This window comes from Dunckerocampus dactyliophorus, chromosome 5 (assembly GCF_027744805.1).
Source record: "Dunckerocampus dactyliophorus isolate RoL2022-P2 chromosome 5, RoL_Ddac_1.1, whole genome shotgun sequence".
Lineage (NCBI taxonomy): Eukaryota > Metazoa > Chordata > Actinopteri > Syngnathiformes > Syngnathidae > Dunckerocampus > Dunckerocampus dactyliophorus.
This window is the reverse complement of record NC_072823.1, coordinates 31,923,584-31,950,510: the sequence shown is the minus strand read 5'-3', so window position 1 is coordinate 31,950,510 and position 26,927 is coordinate 31,923,584. Positions and strand designations below refer to the sequence as shown.

The 26,927-nt window shown below is 44.3% G+C and overlaps 1 protein-coding gene across 17 annotated transcripts in view; it reads left to right on the top strand.

Moving 5' to 3' along the window:
* ppfibp2b (PPFIA binding protein 2b) overlaps positions 1-25,780 on the top strand; it is a 130,590-nt gene extending 104,810 nt beyond the window's left edge. For 14 of the 17 annotated variants that reach the window (XM_054777129.1, XM_054777124.1, XM_054777118.1 and 11 more), the window contains 11 exons: positions 12,935-12,967; positions 17,282-17,314; positions 17,446-17,560; positions 17,637-17,756; positions 17,928-18,078; positions 19,140-19,251; positions 19,328-19,416; positions 19,486-19,608; positions 22,291-22,416; positions 24,989-25,177; positions 25,246-25,780. In XM_054777129.1, the coding sequence (XP_054633104.1) occupies positions 12,935-12,967; positions 17,282-17,314; positions 17,446-17,560; positions 17,637-17,756; positions 17,928-18,078; positions 19,140-19,251; positions 19,328-19,416; positions 19,486-19,608; positions 22,291-22,416; positions 24,989-25,177; positions 25,246-25,437 (1,283 nt within the window). In that variant the 3' untranslated portion in view covers positions 25,438-25,780. The remainder of the gene's footprint in view (positions 1-12,934; positions 12,968-17,281; positions 17,315-17,445; positions 17,561-17,636; positions 17,757-17,927; positions 18,079-19,139; positions 19,252-19,327; positions 19,417-19,485; positions 19,609-22,290; positions 22,417-24,988; positions 25,178-25,245) is intronic. The other 3 variants (XM_054777117.1, XM_054777120.1, XM_054777121.1) reach the window with 3 other exon arrangements.
* The last annotated feature ends 1,147 nt before the right edge of the window (positions 25,781-26,927 follow it).

Here is a 26,927-nt window from a genome sequence, read left to right as displayed (position 1 = left end):
GGTCTGCCTGACGGTAGGAGTGTGAATAATGAGTGTTGTGGATGTGTGCTGTCCTTGATGAGGTTGTGTGTTCTGTGTAGGACTCTAGATTTATAAATGTCTTGCAGTGAGGGGAGGGCTGCCCCAACAATGTTCTGTGAGGTCTTGATCACCCGCTGGAGTGCCTTCCTATCACGTGTTGTACAGTTACCGTACCAAACAGTGATGGAGGCGGTAAGGACACTTTCGATAGTGCATCTGTAGAAGCAACTCAGGATTGTGGTGGACATGCCAAATTTCCTCAGTCTTCTCGGGAAGTACAGTCTCCTTTGGGACTTCTTCATAATTTGTTGGGTGTTGTGAGACCAGGTGAGGTCCTCGCTGATGTGTGTGCCAAGGAACTTGAAGGTTTTCACCCTATCCACCTCAGTCTCATCAATAAACAGGGGTTTATGCGGCTCTTTTTCCCTTGTTCTTGGGTCGATGATCATCTCTTTAGTCTTACCTGTATTGAGAAGGAGATTGTGAGCACGACACCAAGCTATGAGGTCCGCCACCTCTCTTCTGTATGATGTTTCAACACCACCAGTGATCAGTCCGATGACTGTAGTGTCATCCGCAAATTTAATGATGCTGGTGTTGTTCTGGGAGGCCACGCAATCGTAGGTGAAGAGCGTGTAGAGGAGTGGACTCAGCACACACCCCTGTGGGGTCCCAGTGCTCACAATTCTTGAGCTGGATGTGCGGTTGTGGACTTTGACTGACTGGGGTCTGCCTGTGAGAAAGTTAAACACCCAGTTACAGAGGGAGGGAGACAGGCCAAGTGTGAGGAGCTTATTTGTGAGTTTGTGGGGGCTGACTGTATTAAAAGCAGAGCTATAGTCTATAAATAGCATTGTGACGTATGTGTCCTGGCCCTGTAGGTGAGAAAGGGCTGTGTGGATGGCAGTGTTGACTGCATCATCCGTGGACCGGTTCTGGCGATATGCAAACTGTAGAGGGTCCATAGTTGCCACCGGGATGCTCTTTTTGATGTGGGTCATGACTATTCTTTCAAAGCACTTCATAACAATAGGAGTGAGTGCTATAGGGCGATAGTCATTCAAGCAGGTCACGTTGCTCTTCTTTGGTACGGGCACTATGGTGGTGGACTTAAAGCAGGTCGGTACAGATGCTTGTGCAAGCGACAGGTTAAATATGTCAGCAAGCACATCAGCTAGCTCTGATAAGCAAACCCAAAGTGCACGTCCTGAGATGTTGTCTGGCCCTGCTGCTTTTCGTGGGTTTGTTTTGTTTAGAACCCTGCGCACATCAGCTGATGTCACCATGAGAGGTGAGTCCTGTGTGCTCCCCAGGTTCAGCCACCCTCTCTGCTCGTCAGGAGTTTGGGTGTCAAAGCGGGCATAGAACTCGTTCAGCTCATCTGGAAGTGTGGTTTGGTTGGACGTGGCTACGCTACTCTGCTGTCGATAGTCTGTGATGTGCTGGAGCCCCGCCCACATGCGCCGAGGGTCTGAGGTGGAATAGTAGCCCTCCAGCTTCTGTCTGTACTGTCTTTTGGCCTCCCGTATGGACCTCCTCAGGTCATATCTGGCCTTTTTGTAGTCATCAGCGGTGCCCATGACAAATGCAGTCGAACGAGCACGTAGCTTAGCCCTTACATCACAGTTCATCCACTGTTTTTGGTTAGGGTATTTTCTGTAATACTTGGTGGTGCTAACAGTCTCTATGCATGTGCTAATGTAGCCAGTAACAGCAGAAGCATATTCATCCAAATCAACAGTACAATCTTCCCTCCCCGCTGCAGTTTTAAACACATCCCAGTTTGTGCAGCCAAAGCAGTCCTGAAGTACTTGATCAGTTTCTTCATTCCACACTTTAACTGCTGTACGTACAGGGGGAGCTTGTTTAAGAAGTTGTCTGTATGTTGGATAAAGGAATATAGAGATGTGGTCAGCCTTTCCAAAGTGGGGTCTTGGAACAGCCTTCAAAGCACCTTTCATGTTGCTGTAGACTTGGTCCAGGATGTTATTTTCCCTTGTGGGAAAGCTCACATGCTGGTAATATTTGGGGAGGACAGTCCTGAGGTTACAGTGGTTGAAATCGCCAGATATAATGAATGCAGCGTCTGGGTGTTTGGTCTCGTGTTTATCAATGATGTCATGCAGGAGGCCTAGTGCATTAGCAGTGTTAGCTCGTGGTGGGATGTAAACAGCAGTTAAATACACAGCGCTAAACTCACGAGGCAAATAAAAAGGTCTGCATTTCACCATCAGCAGCTCAATGTCCTGCGAGCAGTGCTTTTCCATCGTCTGTACGTCTGTGCACCACCGTTCGTTTACGTAAACACAGACGCCGCCACCTCTGTGTTTACCAGACGCTAAAGTCCGATCTCCCTGGTAAGCAGCAAATGATTCCAACTGGATCGCCGAGTCCGGTATATCCTCCGTCAGCCAGGTTTCTGTGAAGGTGAGGACACAGCATTCCCTGATCTCACGTTGAGCTGTAATCCTTGCTCGTAGTTCGTCCATCTTGTTTTCAAGAGAGCGGACGTTGGCTAGCAGCAGGCTTGGTAGCGGTGGCCTCGTCGCTCTAGCTTTTAGCCTAGCATGCAGGTCGGCTCGCTTGCCTCGTTTACCCCTCGGATGCTTTGCTCGCCGGGTATTCAGCTCACCAGGCCCGCAGGCTGCTGCGTTCTCCCGGCGCAGAAGAAAGGCAAAGTCTGAGAGGCTAAATGAAAGTTCATGGTGAACCCTGACGATGTTCAAAAGTGTCGCTCTGTTGTAATGTACTGCGTGAGTGTGTTGAATGTCCAAAATGAACAATAAAATAGCAGAAAATAGAAAAACACGGGAGAGTGTCACAGAGACGTCTGCCACGGAGGGCGCCATCTTTGATGCACGAGTTGTTATTAACTTTATACATTATTCTAGCGGTTTGAAAGTGTACTAAATCTGCGAATTTTAATATCTGTGATTTTAAAAATAAAGGGTTTGTATGTTCTCTATACTTGGTATTATGAATTATCCTCACAGATCTTTTTTGCAGTACAGTGAGCGAGTGAAGATTGCTTTTGTAATTATTTCCCATATCTCCACACAATACATTAGATATGGTAATACTAAGGAACAGTACAGAGTGTGGAGTGATTTTTGGTCAAGAACATATTTTGCTTTATTCAATATAGAGATATTTCTTGTCACCTTTTGTTGTGTATATATTTAATGAGATTTCCAACTCATTTTTTCATCTATTACAACCCCAAGGAATTTATATTCTTCCACTTTCTCAATATCCACTCCATTAATTTGTATTTGGTCGTATGTGTCTTTTCTACTATTACCAAATAACATTATTTTAGTTTTACTTAAATTCAGAGATAATCTATTCTTGTCAAACCATGACTTTAATATGACCATTTCATCCTTGACCTTTTTAATGAGTTCTTGTGTGCTTTCACCAGAACAGAAAGCGGTGGTATCATCGGCGAATAAGACCAATTTTAAGTTGTTTGTTACTTTACAAATGTCTTAATGTCCAAGTTAAACAGTTTTGGTCCCAGTATGGACCCCTGGGGTACTCCACACGTGGTATTTAAACTCCCAGATGTATATTCTCCTATCTTTACAAATTGTTTCCTCTTTGCTAGGTAGCTTTTAACCCAATTCAAGACTAATCCTCTAATTCCGTACCTTTCTAATTTTGAAATTAAGATAGTGTGATTAATTGTATCGAAAGCTTTTGTCAGATCCATGAATACTGCTGCTGCGCATCTTCTGTTGTCTATGGCAGTAGTGATTTCCTCCGTGATTTCCATCAGTGCCATAGAAGTTGAAATGTTGGCTCTGTAACCACATTGACTGCTAACAAATAATTCATTCTTATTAATAAATTTGTCCAACCTATTATTAAATAGCTTCTCCACAATTTTAGAGAATTGTGGTAACAAGGAAACTGGCCGATAATATTTTAAATTGGTGTTTGTCTCCTTTTTTGAAAATTGGAACCACCTTGGCTGTTTTCATTTTGCTTGGAAATATTCCAGTCGGAAATGATAAGTTACTAATATATGTTAACGGGTCTGCGATCTCATTGATGACCCTTTTAATTGTTTCCATTTCGATTCCATGACAATCAAGTTGATGTTTTTGCCTTAAAATGGTTAACAATGTCAGTGATCTCCTTTTTGGTTACAGCAGTGAGAAACATAGAATTAAGATTCCTATCAATGATATCATTCCCTTCATCAATTGTGTCTTGTTTTGGAATTTCTTCTTCCAGTTTTTTTCCAATATTTACAAAATATTCATTAAACATTTCAGCTACCGCATTCATGTCCTTCCTGTAAGTGTTTCCAACCATGAAATAGTGAAGGTAGTCTGCTTTCTTAATGTTGTTCTTTATAAGACTATTTAAGATGCCCCAAGTTGCTCTCATGTTATTTTTGTTCTTATTTAGTACATGACTATAATATTCCCTCTTACACACTCTCAAGATAGTTGTCAACTTATTTTTGTAAGTCTTATACTTTTGTTCTGCTTCTGTAGTTTGTTGAATGATGAATGTCCTATATAATGTGTTCTTCTTCTTACAGGCATTTTTTAGTCTTTAGTCATCCATGGCTGCTGGTTTTTCTTTTGCTTCTTGGGATTTTCTTGCCAGGGACAGTTCTTATCGTAGAGCTCCATATAAGTGCCAAGGAAGCTGTCATATGCTTCATCCTCATCTATTGCACTGTAGACCCTCTCCCAACTTTGTTCTTCTAGTCCTATCTTGAAGGCACGGATGCTGTCCTCTGTATGCAATCTTTGAAAAGTCTTTTTTGCCTCCACCTGTTTTTTCTTATAATGTTCATTGTAGATTGTGAACACTGGAAGATGATCACTGATATCACTAATTAGCAGGCCACTGATGGTGTTGTTATCCAAGTCATTGGTGAATATATTATGGATGAGGGTGGCACAGTGCTCTGGTATTCTGCTTGGTCTGATGATTTTAGGATATAAACTCAAACTATACATTGTATCTGTGAAGTCATCTATTTCCTTGCACTTGTGTGAGTTCAAGAGGTCAATATTGAAGTCTCCACATATGAAAATAGTTTTTTGACCTATGTCTGTAAACGTTGTCTTAATCCAATCCTCAAACATTCCAATCTTTGACTTTGGAGTTCTGTACACACAACTTATTAACACATTTTTGCTTTTTTCTTTACAGATTTCCATTGTTATACATTCTAAAATGTTATCAATGACAAATGACATATTCTTTACCATTTTGTAGGTCAGATGTTTGTCCACGTATACGGCCACACCTCCTCCATTTGCATTGTTGCTGTTTGCACACATCATTTCATATCCTTCCAGCTCGAAGTCCTTTCCTTTGTTAGCATTAATCCAAGTTTCTGAGATTGCTGTAACTTTGAAAGGTTCTTTGAATTGATTCAAATATTGTTTAATATTAGTAAAGTTTGCGTTCAAGCTTCTGCTGTTTATGTGTATGATGGATAACTTGTCGTCGTTGATTAAGCTGTTGTTGTATTGCTCCTCCGTATAATAACGGCAGTCGTTTGTAATGTGAGAGAAAACATTTGAGTCTGGATCAATATCTTTTTCCATATCCAATTGTTTGTGATCTGTAAAGTGAAAAGTGTCCAATTGTAGATCTTCTTGTAGCATATTAAAGCTGTTTTCCTCCATGTTGGGAGACCTCAATATCTTTCTAGGTCCTTGATGTCTTTGACAGCAAGAACTCTGGCCTCTGGTCCTCCATTTGCTTTGATGAAGATTTTGCAGTTTGCACTCCATGTTCCTTGAATCTTTCCTTGCTTCCTCAGATCACGTGCTTTCTTCGCAATCTCAGCGTTGCGCTTGGTCAGGTGGTCATTCATGTAGACATTTGTTCCTTTCAGCTTCTTTCCCTGTTTCAGCAGAGCAACCTTGTATTTCCTATTAGTGAATTTGACGATGATGACGGGTGTAGTACGGTTCCTCCCATACAGTGGGATGCAAGTATCAATAGATTGGCTGTCTACATCTACATTCTTTGATTGCAAGAAATCAACAACTTGTTGCTCTGTTGAGGCGACATCCATTTCGTCTGGTTCTTCAGTATTCGCCACTGCTCTGGCATAGGACCTTGGTTTGATTGGAAGTCCCGTCACGACCACGTCATTCATTCGCGTGTTCTGATCCATGTCATCTATGGTGTTTTTCAGCTGCTCAATGATTTTATCCTTTTCTTCACATTCATTTTTGAGAGTGGCTCCCAGTGCAGCATAACTTTCCTGTAATTTTTTATTCTCCACTCTCAGACCTTGCATTTCCTTCCTTAATATCCCCATTTCATTTTGAAATGCTTCTCTCTGAACTTAAACTTGCTCTTTCATACCTTGCATTTCTCTTTGTATGGCGTTGGAAGTCTCTAGCAGAGTATAAGTTAGTTTTTGCATGGAGTTGGAATTCTCCACAAGTTGCTGCATCTGTTTTCCATAATCCTCCATGGTTTTCGCCATGGTATCCTCACACTTTTCCATTAAACTTCTTTCTTGCTTTTTTGCGCGGTGTTTAACCTTCTGCAAGGCTGTCGCTGTTGCTTTGTCTATATTTCCACTCAGGTGTGTCATCTGATTAACTGTGTCATCCTTGTTGGGTCTCGGCGGCGGTTGTGGTAATAGCTGAGCACCTCCGGTTGTCTCAGGAATCTGTTCTAGATCGACATCTTCCGTATATATGACTGAATCTGAAGTACTTTGACCAGAACTGCTAGAGCCACCGCTTGTTGCGCTTCCTCTCCCTCGAGCCTTTGACATTGTTACTGTTGCTTGGTAACGCCGTCAGTTAGTCGTTGGCTTGTGGTGCAAAGCCTTCGGTGATTAATATTCGTTATAACGGCGAGTTTATCTCTCACCAGTATCTCACCAAAGTCCCACCAGTCCTCGTGGGCCGGAAAAGCTGCACAGGAAAACTCCAAATGTTATCCTGTTATTAAAATCAGGCTTCGTGTGCGGCTGTCAAACCGCGGCTAGCATGATAGCTTGCTTGTAACGGCTGTCGGCTCCACCTGATTGTCTCTTTTGGTGTGTTTAGTCCACTCGCGAGTCCGAATTGAGGCAGAAGTCTCAGCACTCACTTGCAGAGTTGTAATCACAAGTTGTGATCACGAACTGTATTCACCAAGGTCGCAAAAGTTTAAAACTCCGGTGATAGTGGACGGAGCTTTTCCGTGAGCGTCCTTTCCGTACAACAGGAAGTGACGTTGTGACAACAGGAAGTGACGTTATGCAGTTATGCTATTAAGTCCCCAAAAATCAATACAGGGCCGCAGAGACTGATTGATTTTTTTTGGCCACAGAGAAAAATCCCGCCCCAAGTGGCGACAAAGAGGGTCGAATAAGTCTGGTGGCTACAGAGGAGGAGATATAGGCTTTTAGAGCTTGTTGCTCCAGCCCAGAAACATTATAAAGTCTCTCGTTGGGTAGTGTCGCGTCAGGGAGCAACTTAACGGCGCAGTCGTAAGGACGATGCGCCGGTAGCGTCTGGGCACGAACACCTGTTTAAGATCATGATATTCCGCAGGAACACCTGTCAGGTCTATCGCCTCCTCTTTGGCTGTCACGGCGGGGATGTCAGTAACTGTTGAGCGTAAACAATTTGCATGACAAAAGGGGCTCCAATTAATTATGCATGTTTTATCGCAGTCAATAGATGGATTGTGTAGCCTGAGCCAAGTTATGCCTAATACTAACGGAGCCGACTGGAACGGAATTACAAAAAAACGGATTGTCTCAAAATGGGATTGAGAAGGGCCTCAAAGTATTCCTTCCACCGCCCAACTATATCCTCAGTCGAGGTCAGCAGGCCCCCGTCCCCACTGTAAACAGTGTGGACCGGGCACTGCTCCCCCTTTCTGAGGCGCCGAACGATTTGCCAGAACCTCTTCGAGGCCGACCGAAAGTCGTGTTCCATGGCCTCACCGAACTCCTCCCACACCCGAGTTTTTGCCTCGACCACCGCCGAAGCCGCGTGCCGCGTGCCGCTTGGCCTGCCGGTACCCGTCAGCTGCTTCAGGAGTCCCACAAGCCATCCATGCTCGATAGGACTCCTTCTTCAGCTTGACGGCAGCCCTGACCTCTGGTGTCCACCATCGGGTTCGGGGCTTGCCGCCACGACTGGCACCGACCACCTTGCGGCCGCAGCTCCGATTGGCTGCCTCAGCAATGGAGGCACGGAATAGAACCCATTCGGACTCGATATCCTCGTCCTCCCCCGGGATGCAGCAGCTCTGCCGGAGGTGAGAGCTGAAGACTCGACGAACAGGAGACTCTGCCAAACGTTCCCAGCACACCCTCACTACACGTTGGGGTCTCCTGTTTCTGTCCGGCATCCTCCCCCGCCATCTAATCCAACTCATCACCATCACCAGCCCCTCTCTTTACCCGTGTGGCCAAAACATGCGGACGCAGGTCTGATGATACGACTACAAAGTCGATCATAGACCTGCAGCCTAGGGTGTCCTGGTGCCATGTGCACTTATGGACATCCTTATGTTGGAACATGGTGTTTGTGATGGACAAACTGTGGTTCGCACAGAAGTCCAACAACATCATACCGCACGGGTTCAGATCGGGGAGGCCGTTCCTCCCAATCACGCCCCTCCAGGTCACACTGTCATTGCCCACATGGGCGTTGAAGTCTCCCAGTAAAACGACAGAGTCACCAGTTGGGGTGCTCTCCAGCACCCCTTTGATGGACTTCAGGAAGGCTGGGTACTCTGAACTGCCGTTTGGCGCGTACGCACAAACGACAGTCAGGACCCTTTCCCCAACCCAAAGGCGTAGGGAAATGACCCTCTCGTTCACCGGGGATGACTCCAACACAGAGACACCGAGCCGGGGGGCTATTAATAAGCCCACACCAGCTCGCCGCCTCTCCCCTGCAGCAACTCCAGAGTAGAACAAGGTCCAGCCCCTCTCGAGGAGTTTGGACCTCGACTCAAACCGTGGGTCGAGGTGAGTCAGAATGTCTCAACCTCTCCCACAAGTTCGGGCTCCTTCCCCACCAGAGAAGTGACGTTCCATGTCCCAAGAACCAGATTTGGCCACCGAAGACCAGGTCGCCTAGGTGCCCGCCCTCGACCGCCACCCAAAACGCAATGCACCGAACCCTTATGCTTGCCCCCGCAGGTGATGGGTCTACGGGGGGGAGATCCCGTGTGGCTTCTTCGGGCTTCGGTTCTCAATCCCACTGACATACCTTCCATAGAGGAAGCAGAGACTGAGGATCGAACGCGGACAGTTCCATCACCATGGCTGAGGTATCTGGGGTAGTCAAAATGCTCCCCAGTGGCAAAGCTCCAGGGGTGGACGAGTTTCTCCCTGAATTCCTCAAGGCTCTGGATGTTGCGGGACTGTCTTGGCGGACACGTCTCTTCAATATTGCGTGGAAGTCGGGAACAGTACCTCTGGATTGGCAGACTGGGGTGGTGGTCCCCCTTTTCAAGAAGGATGACCGGAGGGTGTGTTCCAACTATAGGGGGATCACACTCCTCAGCCTCCCTGGGAAAGTCTATTCCAGGGTGCTGGAGAGAAGGGTACGACCGTTAATCGAACCTCGGCTACAGGAGGTGCAATGTGGTTTTCGTCCTGGTCGCGGAACACTGGACCAGCTCTACACCCTTGCAAGGGTCCTGGAGGGTACTTGGGAGTTTGCCCAACCGGTCTACATGTGCTTTGTGGACCTGGAAAAGGCATTCGACCGTGTCCCTCGCGGTGTCCTGTGGGGGGTCCTCCGGGAGTATGGGATTGGTGGCGCGCTACTACGTGCCATTCAGTCCTTGTACAACCGGAGCAGGAGCCTGGTTCGCATTGCCAGTAGTAAGTCAAGCCTGTTTCCGGTGAACGTTGGCCTCCGCCAAGGCTGCCCTTTGTCACCGATTCTGTTTATAATTTTCATGGACAGAATATCTAGGCGCAGCCAAGGTGTCGAGGGAGTCCAGTTCGGGGGCACTAGGATCTCATCTCTGCTATTTGCAGACGATGTGGTCCTGATGGCCTCATTGGGCTGTGACCTGCAGCGTTTACTGGGACGGTTTGCATCTGAGTGTGAAGCTTCTGGGATGAGACTCAGCACCTCCAAATCCGAGGCCATGGTTCTCAGTCGGAAAAGGGTGGATTGCTCCCTCCAGGTTGGGAATGAGGTCCTGCCCCAGGTGGAGGAGTTCAAGTATCTCGGGGTCTTGTTCACGAGTGAGTCAAGGTTGGAGCGTGAGGTCGATAGGCGGATCGGCGCAGGGTCTGCAGTAATGCGGTCGCTGTACCGGACCGTCGTGGTGAAGAGAGAGCTGAGCCGGAAGGCAAAGCTCTCAATTTACCGTTCGATCTATGTTCCCACCCTCACCTATGGTCATGAGCTTTGGGTCATGACCGAAAGAACGAGATCGCGGATACAAGCGGCTGAAATGAGTTTTCTTCGTAGGGTAGCGGGACTCACCCTAAGAGACAGGGTGAGGAGCTCGGTTATCCGGGAGGAGCTCAGAGTAGAGCCGCTGCTCCTTCACATCGAGAGGAGCCAGCTGAGGTGGCTCGGGCATCTAGTCCGGATGCCTCCCGGACGCCTCCCTGGTGAGGTGTTTCGGGCATGCCCAGCCGGGAGAAGGCCCCGGGGAAGACCTAGAACACGCTGGAGGGATTATGTCTCACAGGTGGCCTGGGAACGCCTTGGTGTCCTCCCGGTGGAGCTGGAGGAAGTGGTCGGGGACCGGGAAGTCTGGGCTTCCCTACTGAGACTGCTGCCTCCGCGACCCGGACCCGGATAAGTGGAGGAAAATGGAATGGAATGGTCTCAAAATGGTTGGCACACAGGTGGAGTGATAACGGCTCGGTTTGGTGAGAGACCACCTCCAAGAGACGTCCGTCCAGGGAATGAACCTTCTTAGGAGAGGAGAGTTCAATACTTTTAAATCATGCTTTTGTACAAACACAGTGTCCAAAAAGCAGTCGCCCGCACCAGAGTCAATGAGAGCGGAGATCTGAATGTTTCTACACCCCCACCCCCCGGAATAGTCAATCTGAAGCCGAAGAGGGGAGGTTCCCTCACGTGTAGTGACTGCGTCATCAGCGTACTCACAGTGACTGGGAGTTGGACGATCCCCGGCCAAGGGTTGATCGATCCCTGATATCGAAACCTGTCTCTTGACCGATCAACGGGTCGATTCTTGTCTGCGTGCCGGTCTGGTGGACATTGGGGTAGGCAATGATCCGGGCTACCGCAGTAGAGGCAGAGATCTAACCTGCCACGACGGGCTCTCTCCGCTGGGGCAAGGCGATGTCCTCCCAGCTGCATTGGCACCTCCGGAGATAATGCTTCGGTGTCCATGTCCAGCGTCGCGTCTCTCCAGTGGTAGGGTCGATACCGGCCGAGGGGTAGATGCCGGGGCGTAGGACCTCTCCTGCTCTATAGGTTCATCAAGGGAGGAAGTATCGTCCCTGACCGCTAGCTCGTCTTTCATGCGGGTGTTGAGAGCCTTGTGGAAGATATTCCGAAGGACGGTAACGGTGTATCCACTCTGGGCAGCTAGCACATGAAAGTCTATTGCAAAGTCCGCTACCGAGCATCCTCTCTGCTTGATATCTAACAGCCGGCTACCTGCCTCCCTCCCGTGAATAGGACGGTGAAAAACTTTCTTTATCTCTGCCAAAAAGGTGGGCAGGGAGGTACGAGTGGTGTGGGAATAGACTTGCTCACCACTATGGCCGATGCAGTTGCTCTTCCGGCGAGTAGACTCATAATGAAAGCTATTTTAGACTGATCGGAGGAGTAAGTTGCTGGCTGTTGATTGAAAACCAAGGAGCGCTGATGTAAGAACTGTTCACATGAGTCCAATTCACCTGAAAAACGAGAAGGGTGAGGAATGTTAGGTTCCCGATACTGGTTTGGAACAGGTGTGGGCATGAGAGGTGGACTAGGGGTGATTAAGCCAGCCGAGGAAGCCCCGCCCTCCTGCGACAGGTGAGTACAAGAACTCTCTAGTCGTTGATCTAGTGACTCAACGTTAGCAGACAAGGCAGTAATGGCCTCCATGATCTCACGAAGAATCTTTTCGTGATTTCCGACCAATTGTCTCTGACGTGACAGGGCGGTACGGAAGTGCTCCATTTCTGCGGGATCCAGTCGTGGCCAGATTGTTCTGTCACATTTGGCGTACACCAAGATTAAAGTGTGAATCCCAAGGCAGAGGAACACAGGAAAAAATGAAAAACAAAAGGTATTTAATACAAACAAAGGATATTGATGAGGGGAAAAGTACAACATAAATTAGGAAAATCCACAGCGGGTAGAAAAACGGAAAACGCGGACAGCAAAAGGCTGACAGAAAAATAACTAACTCTAATGTAACAAAAAACACTGCAGTCAAACCGAGGCAGGAAGCAAATAACAATAATAGCACATACAGTAGCTGATAGCAGGACTAGACACAACTCACGGCAAGAATAAAGTACAATCTGGCGACGAGGTATCGCTGCTGCCTTGCTGAAGAAGGTCCCTGAAATAATTGGCTGCAGGTGTGCTCAGGAGTCTCCGCCTCCGCCGGCCGGAGTGCACTGCAGACAAAAGGCAGAGCGTGACAGTATTGTATTGTATCATAAAGTGTTGTATATTATATTATTCTTTCATTACTTTTTTAACCGCTCCCGCAGGTAGTTTACTGGGTTGCCAGTCTTGAGAATTTAGTGAGTTTATGCTGGGGTGCCAGTGTGGACGTTCCCTGCATGGGGGGTGTTCTTCTTTATAAAGAGACCACCTTCGTGCACATGCAACAAATGGAGGGAGAAGACTAAGTGATTAATTGTTACTAACTGTCATCTAACATCTCCTGCTTTCCTCTTCTCTTCTGTTTTCCTCTACCTGCCCGCTTTGCTGTGGGAATGTTCCTATTCCTTTTTTTCTGACTGCAGTCAGCTGCAGGAGCGCCAGTGCACCAGCTTTAGGTACTGTATGCTTGTACAAGAACATCCTCAACAACACACCCTGATCACCAGCCACTCGTCTTGCTACTTTTTACTCTTAGTGCGGGACGTCCTCGGCCTACGTACGAGTTCCGTTCGTACGACAGAGTCGGAAGTTTAAGTGTAATTGGGAACTTGAACATAAATGACAGCTAAATGAATTTCACACACTTGCAAATGGTGATTAATCATGATTAATTCATTTGAAAACTGTGATAAATTTGATTACAATTTTTAATCACTTGACAGCCCTACGTGTGACATAAAACGTCATCACATGAAAAATTGTCACAGAATCGTGGTCACACGAAACCTCACAACGTGAAATGTAACACAAAACATTGTCACAAGAAATGACACACAAAAATGAAACATCGTAAAACAAAACATTGTCACGAAAAACACACGAACCGAAACATCACGCCAAATGTCGAAACACGAAAAGTGGTCACACAAAACCTTGTAACACAAAACATCACATGAAATGTCACGCCAAATGTTGTCCACATGAAACATCATGAAACAAAATGTCATAAAACACACACTGTCACACAAAATGTTATAACATGAAATGTCACAAAACATTATAAAAGAAAATATCGTCTCACCACATCGTCACACTAAATGTTGTAACACAAAACATTGCAACAGGAAATATGGTCACATGAAACATCATAAAACCAAATGTCATAGAGAGAAACATTGTCACACAAAATGACATCACAGGAAACGTCCCGTACAATGTTGTTATATAGGCATTGTAACATGAAACGTCATAAAACAAAATGTCATCAAATGAAATTGTCACATAAAATGTTGTCACAGGTAACATCATAACGTGAAACATTGTCACACGAAATGTAACACAAGGTCATAACACGAAACGTGGTCACACAAACTGTGGTCACACCGACTGTCGTAACAGGCAATGTCACATGAAACGTCGTAAAACGAAATGCTGTCACACGAAACGTCATCAAATGAAATAGAATAAAAATGAAACACAATATTCCATCACAGGAAACATCATGACGAAACATTTTGTAACATAAGTATTGTAAAATAAAACACTCACTGAAACGTAACGTAACACGATCTATAAGAAAACCAAACATCATAAAACAAAATATCGTAACCCAAAATGTTGTAACACCATCTACATGTATAACAGGGGTCGGGAACCTTTTTGGCTAAGAGAGCCATGAAAGCCACATATTTTAAAATATTTCCGTGAGAGCCACATCATATTTTGCAACACTGAATACAACTAAATGTGTGCATTTTTACGCAAGACCAACAATTTTAGAACACAATATGTCGTTTAATTGATTATTTTTAATAACACAGTTCTACTGAAACTAACCAATAGTAAGTAAAATATTTCTTACCGTGAATGCAACTTCCGGTGCTGTATGGTTTTACATTGTACTCCGTATCGGTCTTTCTTTTTGCCATCTTCTTCATCAAAAGGGTTTGCTGTGCAGAATTAGCTAGCTGACTGTTTAAAGGAGGGAAGTTTACTTCTTGACCTGTCAATGACCTGGGTAGGCTACCACATTATCCAATAATAATCAAGTTTTAGTGTTTGACCTGGAAAATATGGGAAGGATGAATGGCATTGGCTCAGGCCGCCCGCGTGGCGCTAGAACAGGGGTGGGCAAACTACGGCCCGGGGGCCACATGCGGCCCGCCAAGTGTTTGAATCCGGCCCGCCAGTTGCTTCCAAAGTATTTAAACCGTAAACATACAAGCTGGCAACATGACTTGCAAGTAGTCAGAGTCAGTCAAGCTGAGACAACCTTTTGATGGTTTAAGTATCTTTTCACATACAGCCATCCAGACAACTACGTTACCCATGGTGCCAAACAAACAAGTAAAAAAATTGTTTCACACAATTTAACCTACCCAATGCACTGTCTGGGAAGTAAAAAAGGAGGGACGTTCACATATTTTTTAATAGTCAATGTTTTAGCGTTCATAGTTCACATTGTGTATCACATCCTTAATTCAGTAGAAAAAAAATGTAAAATTCAATTGTTGTTTGATGTGGTCTGATGGTTAAAGTGCTCCTGAAAAAAGGCACATATAGCACATTGGATGACACTGTAATTCCAAGTGGACTGTCAGAATTATAAGCGTAAAATAGTGTGCATGTATCAAATATATAGTCTGGCCATAGGTTCCCTACCCCTGATCTATAAGAAAACGAAACATCATAAAACAAAATATCGTAACCCAAAATGTTGTAACACCATCTATGAGAAAACCAAACATCCTAAAACAAAACATCATAACACAGAATGTCGTCACACGAAACATTTCACCAGGAAACGTGGTCACATGAAACATCATGGAACGAAATGTCACAAAACTAAACATTGTCACACAAAATGTCGTCACAGGAAACATCACGTACAATGTTGTATAGCCGTCGTAACACGAAACGTAACTCGAAGCTTCGTGACACGAAACATGGACACACAAACTGAGGTCACACCAAATGTCGTAACAGCAAATGTCACATGAAACGTCGTCACGTGAAATGACATAAAATGGAGTGTCGTTAAATGAAATGTCATAAAACAGAACAGTCGCACAAAATGTTGTCACATGAAACATCCTACTATGAAATGAAATAAGAATAAAACACTGTCACACAAAATGTTCCAAGAAACATTGTCAAGCGAAACGTAACGTAGGCATTGTAACATGAAACCTTGTCACAAATGTCATAACAAACAAATGATGGTCACACCGAATGTTGTAACAGCAAATGTCACATGAAAGGTTGCCACACTAAATGTTGTCATGTGAATTGTCATAAAATGAAGTGTCATAAAAGCAAATGTCATAAAATGAATCATTGTCACACAAAATAAGATCGCATGAAATGGCATTAAATGAAATGCCACAAAACGAAATGTCATAAAACCAAACAGTCAGCAAAAATGTCATCACATAACATATCGGCACGCAAAATGTTATAACACGGGCGTTGTAACACGAAACATGTCACATGAAACGTCATAAAAAAATGAATATCAAATGAAACCTTGTCACACAAAATGTCACATGGAATGTCATAAAATAAAATGTTATAAAATAAAAGTCACAAAATGTCACAGGAAACATCGTCACGCATAATGTTGCAACATAGGCATTGTAACATGAAATGTCACAAAAAGAAATGAAATGTCATAAAATGAAACCTTGTCACACAAAAATGTCATCAAATAAAATGAAACTCACAAATGTCACAGGAAACATCGTCAAACAAAAAGTAACATAGCATTGTAACATGAAACGTTGCCACATGGAGTGTCATAAAATGAAATGCCACAAAACAAAATGTCATGAAACCAAACAGTCACCAAAAACGTCATCACATGAAATATCATAAAACAAAACTGTCACAAACATCATCACTCATAATGTTGCGACACCGGCATCATAACATGAAACATTGCCACATGAAACGTCATAAAAAAATTAAATGGCATAAAATGAAACCTTGTCACATGAAATGTCATAAAATGAAGTGTCACAAAACGAAACTGTCACAAAATGTCACAGGAAACATCGTCAAGCAAAAAGTAACATAGGCATTGTAACATCAAACGTTGCCAGATGAATCGTCATCAAATCAAATGCCATCAAGCAAAATGTCATAAAACCCAACATTGTCACACCGAAATGTTGCCACATGAGATGTCATAAAATGAAGTGTCATTAAATGAGATTGTTACAAAATGTCGTCACGCAAAATGTAAAAATAGGCACTGCAGCATCAAACCTTGTCTCATGAAAAACCTCATCACACAAAATAACGTAACATGAAACGTCACACGAAATGCCGCAACAGGGAATGTGGTCGCAAGAATTGTGGTCACACAGAATGTTATGAGGAGGAGCGTGTGCAGATGTTTTTGTGGAGATGATGCAGACGTGATAAAGTGCTGAAGTGTCACACATGCAGCGCATTGGTGAAACATCACAAAGCAAACATCAAGCTCGCGTCTGAGCTGTGCAAAGTGTGGAAGAGGATCCTGCGGAGTCACGAAAATGTGGAAAGTTTGTGGTATTTTCAAGTATCATATTCAAAGTGTTCCTCCTTCATCTGCTGGGAAGATCATTTGGCTAACATGGTGAGGACAAATGGCAGCATCGCCCTGCAGGTGTGCATACCTGTTGCTGTTCCTAACAAAACACAATCGGCACGTGATCTCTTTCCAAGCTTGTGGGTGTGACTGATATCTTCCATTGCTTTCTCCTCACTTTTGACTAACCTGGATCCAGGATCTCCTACCAAACATCACCTCGATTATCCTGGTGGGTATTTTGATTTCACTTTTCGCAAAGGAAATGCAAGCCACTTCCTTTAAGGTGCTGCTGGACGTGTTGGACCAGTGCACACACGAACAAGGGTGAAAAAGGAGTGCTTGGTCTTTCCTGTCTCATAGGATGTTCCGAGACAGCGGACCTGTCGGACCAGTCCCCCCTGTCCTATGGCCAACAGTCGGCTTTGTCAGCAGAAAACAGGAAGAGTCACAGAGGCATCAAGAAACTGTGGGGCTTGTAAGTCATGGCAGTAAACGTACAGCGTGTGTCTGTGACGTTCTTGACGTTCTTATTGTCTTTGGCTCCTCCACAGCATCCGGCGCAGTCAGTCGGGTAGCCCGGTCCAGGTACAGGACCCTGAGCTTAGGGACTTCAAGCGGGGAGGCATCAGAGCCACAGCGGGACCAAGACTGGCACCGTCTCTGGTCATGCGGTACAAAACGCTAACCTTTTCCAACATCATGAATTACAGGATGGGGGCCACTCTGATACATTTTGAACATTAAAGATGTATGCGAAACAAGCTGTGGGCCCAAAATGACACCCCTGACCTGCGGTAGGGATACCTGTACAGTACGCTAAACACTCTTCTTTGATCGTTTAGTGACTCGAAGGTACCTCTCTGCAAGTGGACTGCAGAGCAGACATGTGTTTGGCTTGAGGATATCGGACTGGGCCAGTATGTCGTCTTTGCTGGCCAATGGGTCACCAGCGGTCAAACGCTCCTGTCAGCCACCCCGCATGACCTCGAGAAGGTACGCACACGCACACTCATCCTTGGACTTGTTCCTGTCTCAGTGGTGTCCTACAATGTCACCAAACGAAACATTGTCACACCAATTGTCACATGAAAGGGCAGAAAATGAAATATTGGCACAAAATTCCGTCACATGAAAAGTCATAGAATGAAATGTCATAACATGAAACACTGTTACGCAAAATGTCGTCACAGGAAGCATTGTCATGCAAAATGTAACATAGGCAGTGTAACATGAAACCTTGTCACATGAACCGCTGTCAGGCTCTACAACACCTGCACCACCTGAACCATGTTGTAGTCACTATGTATTCTTTACACTGTACTCTTTACTTGCGTATCTTGCTTGCTGCTGTAACAAGTAAATTTCCCCGCTGTGGAATAAATAAAATACAAATACAAATACAAATACGAAACCTTGTCATTTGAAACGTCCTGACATGAAACATTGTCACAAAATGTTGTCACATGAAACATCAAATGAAATGTAATCAAACGAAACATTTTCACACAAAGTGTCGTCACAGGAAACATACAAAAAATGAAACGTCATAAAACTGAATGTAATCAAATGAAAAAATGTCATAAAATGAAACATTGTCACAAAATTCCATCACAAGAAACATAAAATGTGATTTCATAAAATGAAATGGCAGAAAACGAAACATTGTCACACAAAATGTCGTTACATGAAACGTCATAAAATGAAACATTGTGACACAAAATTCCGTCGCATGAAACATCATAAAATTGAATGTCATCAAACGAAACACTGTCACACAAAATGTCAGAAGTTGAAATGTCATCAAACGAAACACTCACACAAAATGTCATAAGTTGACATGTCATCAAATGAAACATTGTCACACAAAATGTCATAAGTTGAAATGTCATCAAACGAAACACTATCACACAAAATGTCATAAGTTGAAATGTCATCAAACGAAACACTGTCACAGGAAATGTCGTCGTTGCTGCTTCAGCACATCAGGGACTCATCTGCTCGACCTTTGCAGGCGTGACGAGTGACGCATGAAAAAAACTCTTTGCGTTTTGTAGGAAATGGGGATGAAGAACCCGCTGCACAGGAAGAAGCTCCAGCTGGCCATCAGGACTCTGAGTAGCACGCCGCACCAGGAGTCTGCTGAGCTGGATTACCTCTGGGTCACACGTATGTACCACCACAACAAAGACCATGACCAGAAGCCATCCACGTGCCCTACTGACTTCCACCTGATATTCCAAAGGATGGCTGGATGACATCGGGCTTCCTCAGTACAAAGACCAGTTTAGTGAAGCACGAGTGGATGGGCAGATGCTGCAGTACCTCACTGTGGTGAGAACAAAGCAAAACAACACAACACAACACGACGGCGCATAACGATACAGCGTGTCTTTGTCTCAGAGTGACCTGCTCATCCTCAAAGTCAGCAGCCAGCTGCATCATCTCAGCATCAAGTGTGGCATCCATGTCCTCCACCTCAACAAGTTCAACCCCAACTGCCTGAAGCGCCGGCCCAGCACTCAGGTACAGCGCTCGCTGATCATCACACACACAAACATGCATCCAGTGCTGCGATCGCTCCTCCACACTCTACATTTCACAGACTTTCAGAATACAAACTGTCAAACTCAGCAGTCATTTTACAATATTTTTTAAAATTATAATTATATGATATTTATAATGAGTATATCGAGGGAAAGGCTTCTTGAGACATCATCTGTACTTCGGTGAAGAAGGTGTTGGACGTTTCGCTCCTCATCCGAAGAGCTTCGTCAGCGAACTAATAAGTGCTGGTAGCCTAGGCCTTAAATACAGTAAGAGTGGGCGGAATTGGTGTGCCAGCACCCTCCTCCTATTGGTTCCTTACACTAAGACTGGGAGGAGTGGTGGTCTAATCCTCACCGACCATTAGCACCTCCGATCAAAGGGAAGTGTCGCTCCCTGTATTTGGGTATGAACGACTCTGATACTGGCTTGTTAGCATCTATTGTTCTGGCTCGGCCCTGGCTCCGCCTCATTTGCAAGACTAAGAGCTGTGGGTTTTGGTCTCAGTAACCTGCTGAACACACGGTCCAAATTAAACCTCAAACCACCATTCCGATTCAATGATGGGTTCTGTTGTTTGACAAAAATAGCTTCCTTTACTCCTCTTTCAAACCATCTGTTTTCTTTGGCCAAAATCTTTACCTCGCTGTCCTCAAAAGAGTGATTGGTCGCTTTAAGGTGTAGATGTACTGCTGATTGAGGACCACTAGTATTGTCCCTGCGATGTTGATAAAGCCTTTTTTGGAGCATTTGCTTAGTTTCCCCAATGTAGTGCTCTTTGCATTCCTCATCTTTACAGTGGATGGAATAGACCACATTGCTCTGTTTTTGGTTTGGAGCCTTGTCTTTAGGATGCACTAGTTTTTGTCTCAGTTTAATTTGTTTTCACAGTTTAATTTGGACCCTGTGTTCAGCAGGTTACTGAGACCAAAACCCACAGCTCTTAGTCTTGCAAATGAGGTGGAGCCAGGGCCGAGGCAGAACAATAGATGCTAACGAGCCAGTATCAGAGTCGTTCATACCCAACTCAGGGAGCGACACTTCCCTTTTATCGGAGGTGCTAATGGCGGCAGAGGATTATACCACTACTCCGCCCAGGCTTAGTGTAAGGAACCAATAGGAGGAAGGTGTTGGCACACCAATTCCGCCCACTCTTACTGTATTTAAGGCCTAGGATACCAGCACTTATTAGTTCGCTGACGAAGCTCTTCGGATGAGACACCTTCTTCACAGAAGTACAGATGACGTCTCAAGAAGCCTTTTCCTCGATGGACAACTCCTGTACGACTGAGAGCCTACACAGACGTATAATGAATATACTGGCAATGTAGTCATGAAATTAATTGAATTACATTTTTAAATTTAATTATTAATTTAATTATAGTTTACAGTTAATATGACTATATTATAATAACTAAATAATTATTATAAAGTCAAAATATCTTGAGAATGAGAAAAGGTGATGATTTTACCACGAGGAAAAGTAACGTCATTTTAGCAGCATGAAGTAGAAATGTTAAAGAAAAAAGGTTGCAAAAAGTTGTAATATGAAGAAAAACAAGCAAAACAACAAATACATTTGTATTTTGGGGTTGAAAATGTAAATTGTGTGGAAAAAGGTTATAATTTCACAATAAAATCAAAATATTATGGGAATAAAGTCATGATTATGAGTAGAAAATTTGCAAGATGAAATTGTTGGAAAATGTTTTTTTAAAAATCGAAAAATAGCTGTAATTTTCTGAGAATAAGGTGAAAATATTAAGAGAATAACATCAAAATATTATGGGATTCAAGAAGACTCGCAAGGAGAAAGTGGAAATTGATGGATTTAAAAAAAAAGCAACGACAGTGGTAATTTTGTCAGAATAAAGTAAAAATATTAAGAGAAAAAAGTTTTCAAAAAAAAGTTGCAATTTTACGAGAATTAACTGGTAATATTATGAGGAAAAATAATGTCATTTTAGTAGCATAGAGTTGAAATATGAAAGAAGAGGATATGTTGTAATTTTTGGAATATTGATCTTGGGGAAAAGTCATAATTTGATGGGAATAAAGCCATAATATTGCGGGCAGAAAATGTATGAACATTATTTTAAAAGAATGTTGAAATAATTGGAAAATTAAAAACAAAAAACAACAGCAAAGAATGAAGCTGATGTGAATAATATGCTTCTTCACCTCCAGTCCATCATATGACAAAGCTGGCATGCACTTTTTTCTGCTTCTTAGCATGATGAGAAAATATATAAAAAGTGTCAAAGTTGCGTCCTTCATGTTTCACTCTCTGACCCTGGTAAAGGTTTAAAGGTTTTCGGTGTCAATGCTTTGTGTGTGCTAGCACACGTACACATTTTCATGATGTTCTGAGTGGCTTGGAGTCCCTGACCCAGCACAAATCCCACCATTGCAACATGATCATCTTCTGGCGTTAGCCATACTATATGTGTGTATGCTCAGTTTGCACGACTGAGGGGTTGTATTGAGGTCAACACTCCAGTCACAGGGCTGCTTGAGGTCAAAACTCAGTTATTGCAAATATACAGTATAAACAGGAATATGTTCTTTGAATGAGTAATTATGATGAAGTCATGATGAATAAATGTGGTTGTAAATATGCTGGTAATGTTGTGCAGCATATATTTATGTGTGTTGGCTCAGAAGCAGTTCACCCGCAGCGAGGTGGTCCAGTGGTCCAACCACAGAGTCATGGAGTGGCTGAGATCTGTGGACCTGGCAGAGTACGCCCCAAACCTCAGAGGCAGTGGAGTCCATGGAGGACTAATAGTAATTACCATTCATAACAAGTACACATACAGTACGCATAGCTCATCAGAACAGTTCAACATTGGACATCATACATTCAATAGTCAGAGCTAATAATAGAAGAATAGATAGTATAAAAGCCAATCATTATTACAATGAATCATAAATAGTAATAGTAAATAATAATAATAAATAGTAATAGCTAATAATATAAAAATAGTGATCGACCAGAATTCTAAATAAATAGTAATAGCTAATAACAATAAGAAGTAATAGCTAATAAAAGAGTAAATAACTGTCAGTAAATATACTAAATCGTAAGTAACAATAGTTAATAATAATAATAAATAGTACTAACTAATAACAACAAAATAGTAAAAATAGAATAAATTATTTTTCATATCCAATAATAACTAGAAAAGCACTCGAAGAGCGCAGACCTCCACCAAGCACCTTAGTTCCCCCTACATTGTGATTTACACCGTAAACGTTAGTTGTACATTTCTTTTATTTACATATTTAGATTGCTAATGGTAGTGTGCTAGCAGTGCAAACCACTGATCTAAAAAAAAGACTGGATCGAGCAACCTATTGTTTTCACGCGCCAAAATTTGAAGCCAGATTTTTTCGATTGCCGCCATCTTGGTGAGACCACCTTACGCGCCACAGCTTTGTGATTGTGCTGGTATACGAACGCAGAATTAGTGAAAAATCATCAAAAACATCAGGAGTGCCAGTGAAGGAAGCGAGGATGAGGAAACACAACTTAAAAAGCACTTCCCAAGAACCTTCCACTCGTAAGTACTTTTACTTGGCACCTTTTTTTGACCTGATATATGTGCCACTACTTGAACGGCTTTGCTTTGAAAAGTTCTCGAAATGTAACCAAAAGTTAAAGTATGAACTTTGATGGGTGGTTTTGCAAGAATTTTCTAGTTACACCTTCCTGTAACAACTAGGCCTTTTTTTGGTGCCTAGCCTAGCAATCAATGATAAAATTATTTCTATGCAGTTTTTTACAGTAGGCTTTGAGTATTTGCACTTATCTAATGTCTTTTTGTACCAAAAAACAGCTTTTTTAAAAGCTACCACAACTACCAAGTTACATTAATTCTGATACCACACATGATTCACGCAAAGGTAGAAGACATGTGACAAAATTTCTGCTTTCTTCCTGCCTTAACCTTATCCTGAGATTAAAAAAATAATGGTTTACCGTAGGAAAATAATTAGACAAAGATAGACTTTAAATTCCGTACGTAAACAATGTTTGCAGGCTGCCACGCAGCCAATTTTTCGTCCGTCTCGAAGCTAAAATACATCTTACTAGCTTGATAAATGACACAAAAGCGTATAAATCTGAGTAGTTATAACCTTTAGCAGTTGATTTTGGTGGCTATACGATCAATCGAAGTTTTACCAGTGCGTTGCCATACTGTTGTCTCACAGCAAAGTGGTCTCACCAAGATGGCCGCCGCAAATTTCCATTGGCTTCAAAAATAAAACAATAGAAGCTCGATCCACTCTTTTTTTTAGCTCAGTGAGTGCAAACATGCCAACATCCAGCATGATAATGTTAAGTCTTTATATATTTGACTACCTATGAAAATGGATGAAAATGCTACTATGCTGATGTTAACATGTTAGCGATGCTAACGTGCTAACATTAGCATGCTAACACTGAGGTCGCCTCTCACTGCTAGCAACGGCAGAGTCAAATAAAGTCCAGCCCTTCTCAAGAGGACTGGTTCCAGAGCCCTCGCTGTGCGTTGAGGTGAGTCTGACTATATCTAGCCGGAACCTCTCAACCTCATGCACCAGCTCAGGCTCTTTCCCTACCAGAGAGGTGACATTCCATGTCCCAAGAGCAAGCTTCTGTAGCCGAGGATCGGACCGCCAACGTCCCCGCCTTCGGCTGCCACCCAGCTCACCCTGCTCACCCGACCCCTTTGGCCCCTCCAATGAGCTACCACTCATGGGAGGGGGGGACCCATGTCGTCTCTTCGGGCTGTGCCCGGCCAGGCCCCATGGGCGTAGGCCCGGCCATCAGACGCTCACCATCGTGCCCCGCCTCCAGGCCTGGCTCCAGAGGGGGGCCCTGGTGACCCGCGTCCGGGCAAGGGAAAACGTGGTCCAGTGGTTTGTTTCATCATAGGGGTCTATTGAGCTACTCTTTGTCTGGTCCCTCACCTAGGACCTGTTTGTCGTGGGTGCATTTACCAGGGGCATTAAAAAACCCCTGACAACTTAGCTCCTAGAATCATCAGGACACGCAAACTCCTCCACCACGATAAGGTGGTAGCTCAGGAGGAGAAGTAATAGCAGTTCTGGAAAAGGATTAATTTTGGGAACATTTTGAATTTTGGACCACCCCCAAAATGTAATCAGTTCTTCCATAACCCATTTCTGACAATTCCTGAAAATCTCTTCCAAATCCATTCAGAACTTTTCAAGTTATTTTAATCACAAACAGACAGATAAACAGCGCTGCGCTTGGCGGAGGTAATAAATGCTACTATTTGCTAATAGTGAGTAGAAGTGTGTTGGCCATGACTTCCATGAGTGACATGGTTAGTGTGTTTTCTTGTAAAAGATGCTGGAGCCTGGCTTCAGCGCCGACACCCTGGCCTTGCTGCTGAACATCCCTCCTCACAAAACTCTGCTGAGACGCCACCTCAGCACCAACTTCACCAACCTGCTGGGAAGACACGCGCAGCAGGAGAAGCGACGGTACGCCGATGCCGCCAACTTCACGCCCCTCAGCATCACTGCCAAAGTCAAGGTGATCACGCAACCCCCAGGAGGTCCTCGTCCGACGTGGTACCATTTTTTTTCTGCTTTTTTTTGCAGACTAAAAAGTTGGTCTTTTCTAACTTGACGCACCTGCGGAGGAGGCGGCCGGAAGAATCCCAGGACTACGTTTGTCCCGTGGACTCTGTGGTGAACCAGACACTGGACTACGCCAACAACCTGGATCCGCATCACTGCGCAGACCAGGTGGGGGCTGAAGGACACCCGCTTGTGGTGAGGGCTCATCAATGAATGAATCCATCCCGTCAATCAGTCACCACCGCTCTTCCTTCCTGTGCCCGCATCCTCATCCTCAACCTTCTAAAGCCTGCCCACCACTGAGGACACATCAGCCAATCACTGTCATTGATTTCTGAAGTAAAGGCCCTAACCAATAAAAGATGATGTTATACTTTATTGATACTCCAGTTTATTATTGCAGTATTTGATTAAAGATGTATGTAGGGAAGAGATGATTATTTTCTTATTTTTTAGTATGATAATTCATGACACTACACGGTTATTACTGATACATGTGTAAAATGTGCTTCATTCTTTCAAGATGGTGTGAATATTGACTAATAAAATCCATAAAATAGTGTATAAGTACTTTGTTGTTACGTTCCAGTCTCTCCAGTATTTGGAGAGGTGATATGGCATTAATAAAATAACACGTCTTTAACACGTGTTCCAACAATCTTGGGATCACACTTCTCAGCCTTCAGGGTCCTGGAGAGGAGGATCTGCCAGATAGTTGATTCTCGGATTCAGGAGGAGCAGTGTAGTTTTTGTCCTGGTCGTGGAACCGTGGACCAGCTCTACACTCTCGGCAGGGTCCTCGAGTGTGCACGGGAGTTTGCCCAACCAGTCTACATGTGTTTTGTGGACTTGGAGAAGGCATTCGACTGTGTTCCTTGAGGAATTCTGTGGGGAGTACTCCGGGATTATGGGGTACCGGACCACTTAATTTAGGCGGTTCGTTCCCTGTATGACCGGTGTCAGAGCTTGGTTCGCATTGCCTGCAGTAAGTCGGACCCGTTTCCAGTGAGGGTTGGACTCCGCCAGGGCTGCCCTTTGTCACCAGTTCTGTTCTTTATCTTTATGGACAGAATTTCTAGACGCAGCCAGGGCGTTCAGGGGATCTGGTTTGGTAGCTGCAGGATTGGGTCTCTGCTTTTTGCAGATGATGTGGTCCTGCTGGCTTCATCGAGCCGTGACCTTTTACTCTTGCTGGATCGGTTTGCAGCTGAGTGTGAAGTGGCTGGGATGAGAATCAGCACCTCCAAGTCAGAGTCCATAGTTTTCACTCGGAAAAGGGAGGAGTGCCATCTCAGGGTAGGGGATGAGATCCTGCCCCAAGTGGAGCACTTTAAGTACCTCAAGGTCTTGTTCACAAGTGAGGGAAGGATGGAACGCGAGACTGACAGCGCAGACTGATTGGTGCAGCGTCTGCAGTGATGTGGACTATACATCAGTCTGTTGTGGTGAAGTGGGAGCTGAGCCAAAAGGCAAAGCTTTCAATTTGGTGTTCAATCTACGTTCCTACCCTAACCTTAGGACAAGATCGCGGGCACAAGCGGCCAAAATGAGTTTTCTCTGTAGGGTGGCTGGGCTCTCCCTTAGAGATAAGGTGTAGAGGAGGAGGGGAACCGCTACTCCTCCACATTGAGAGGAGCCAGATGAGATGGCTTGGGCATCTGGTCAGGACCTCCCTGGGGAGGAGTTCAGAGCACGTCTGACCG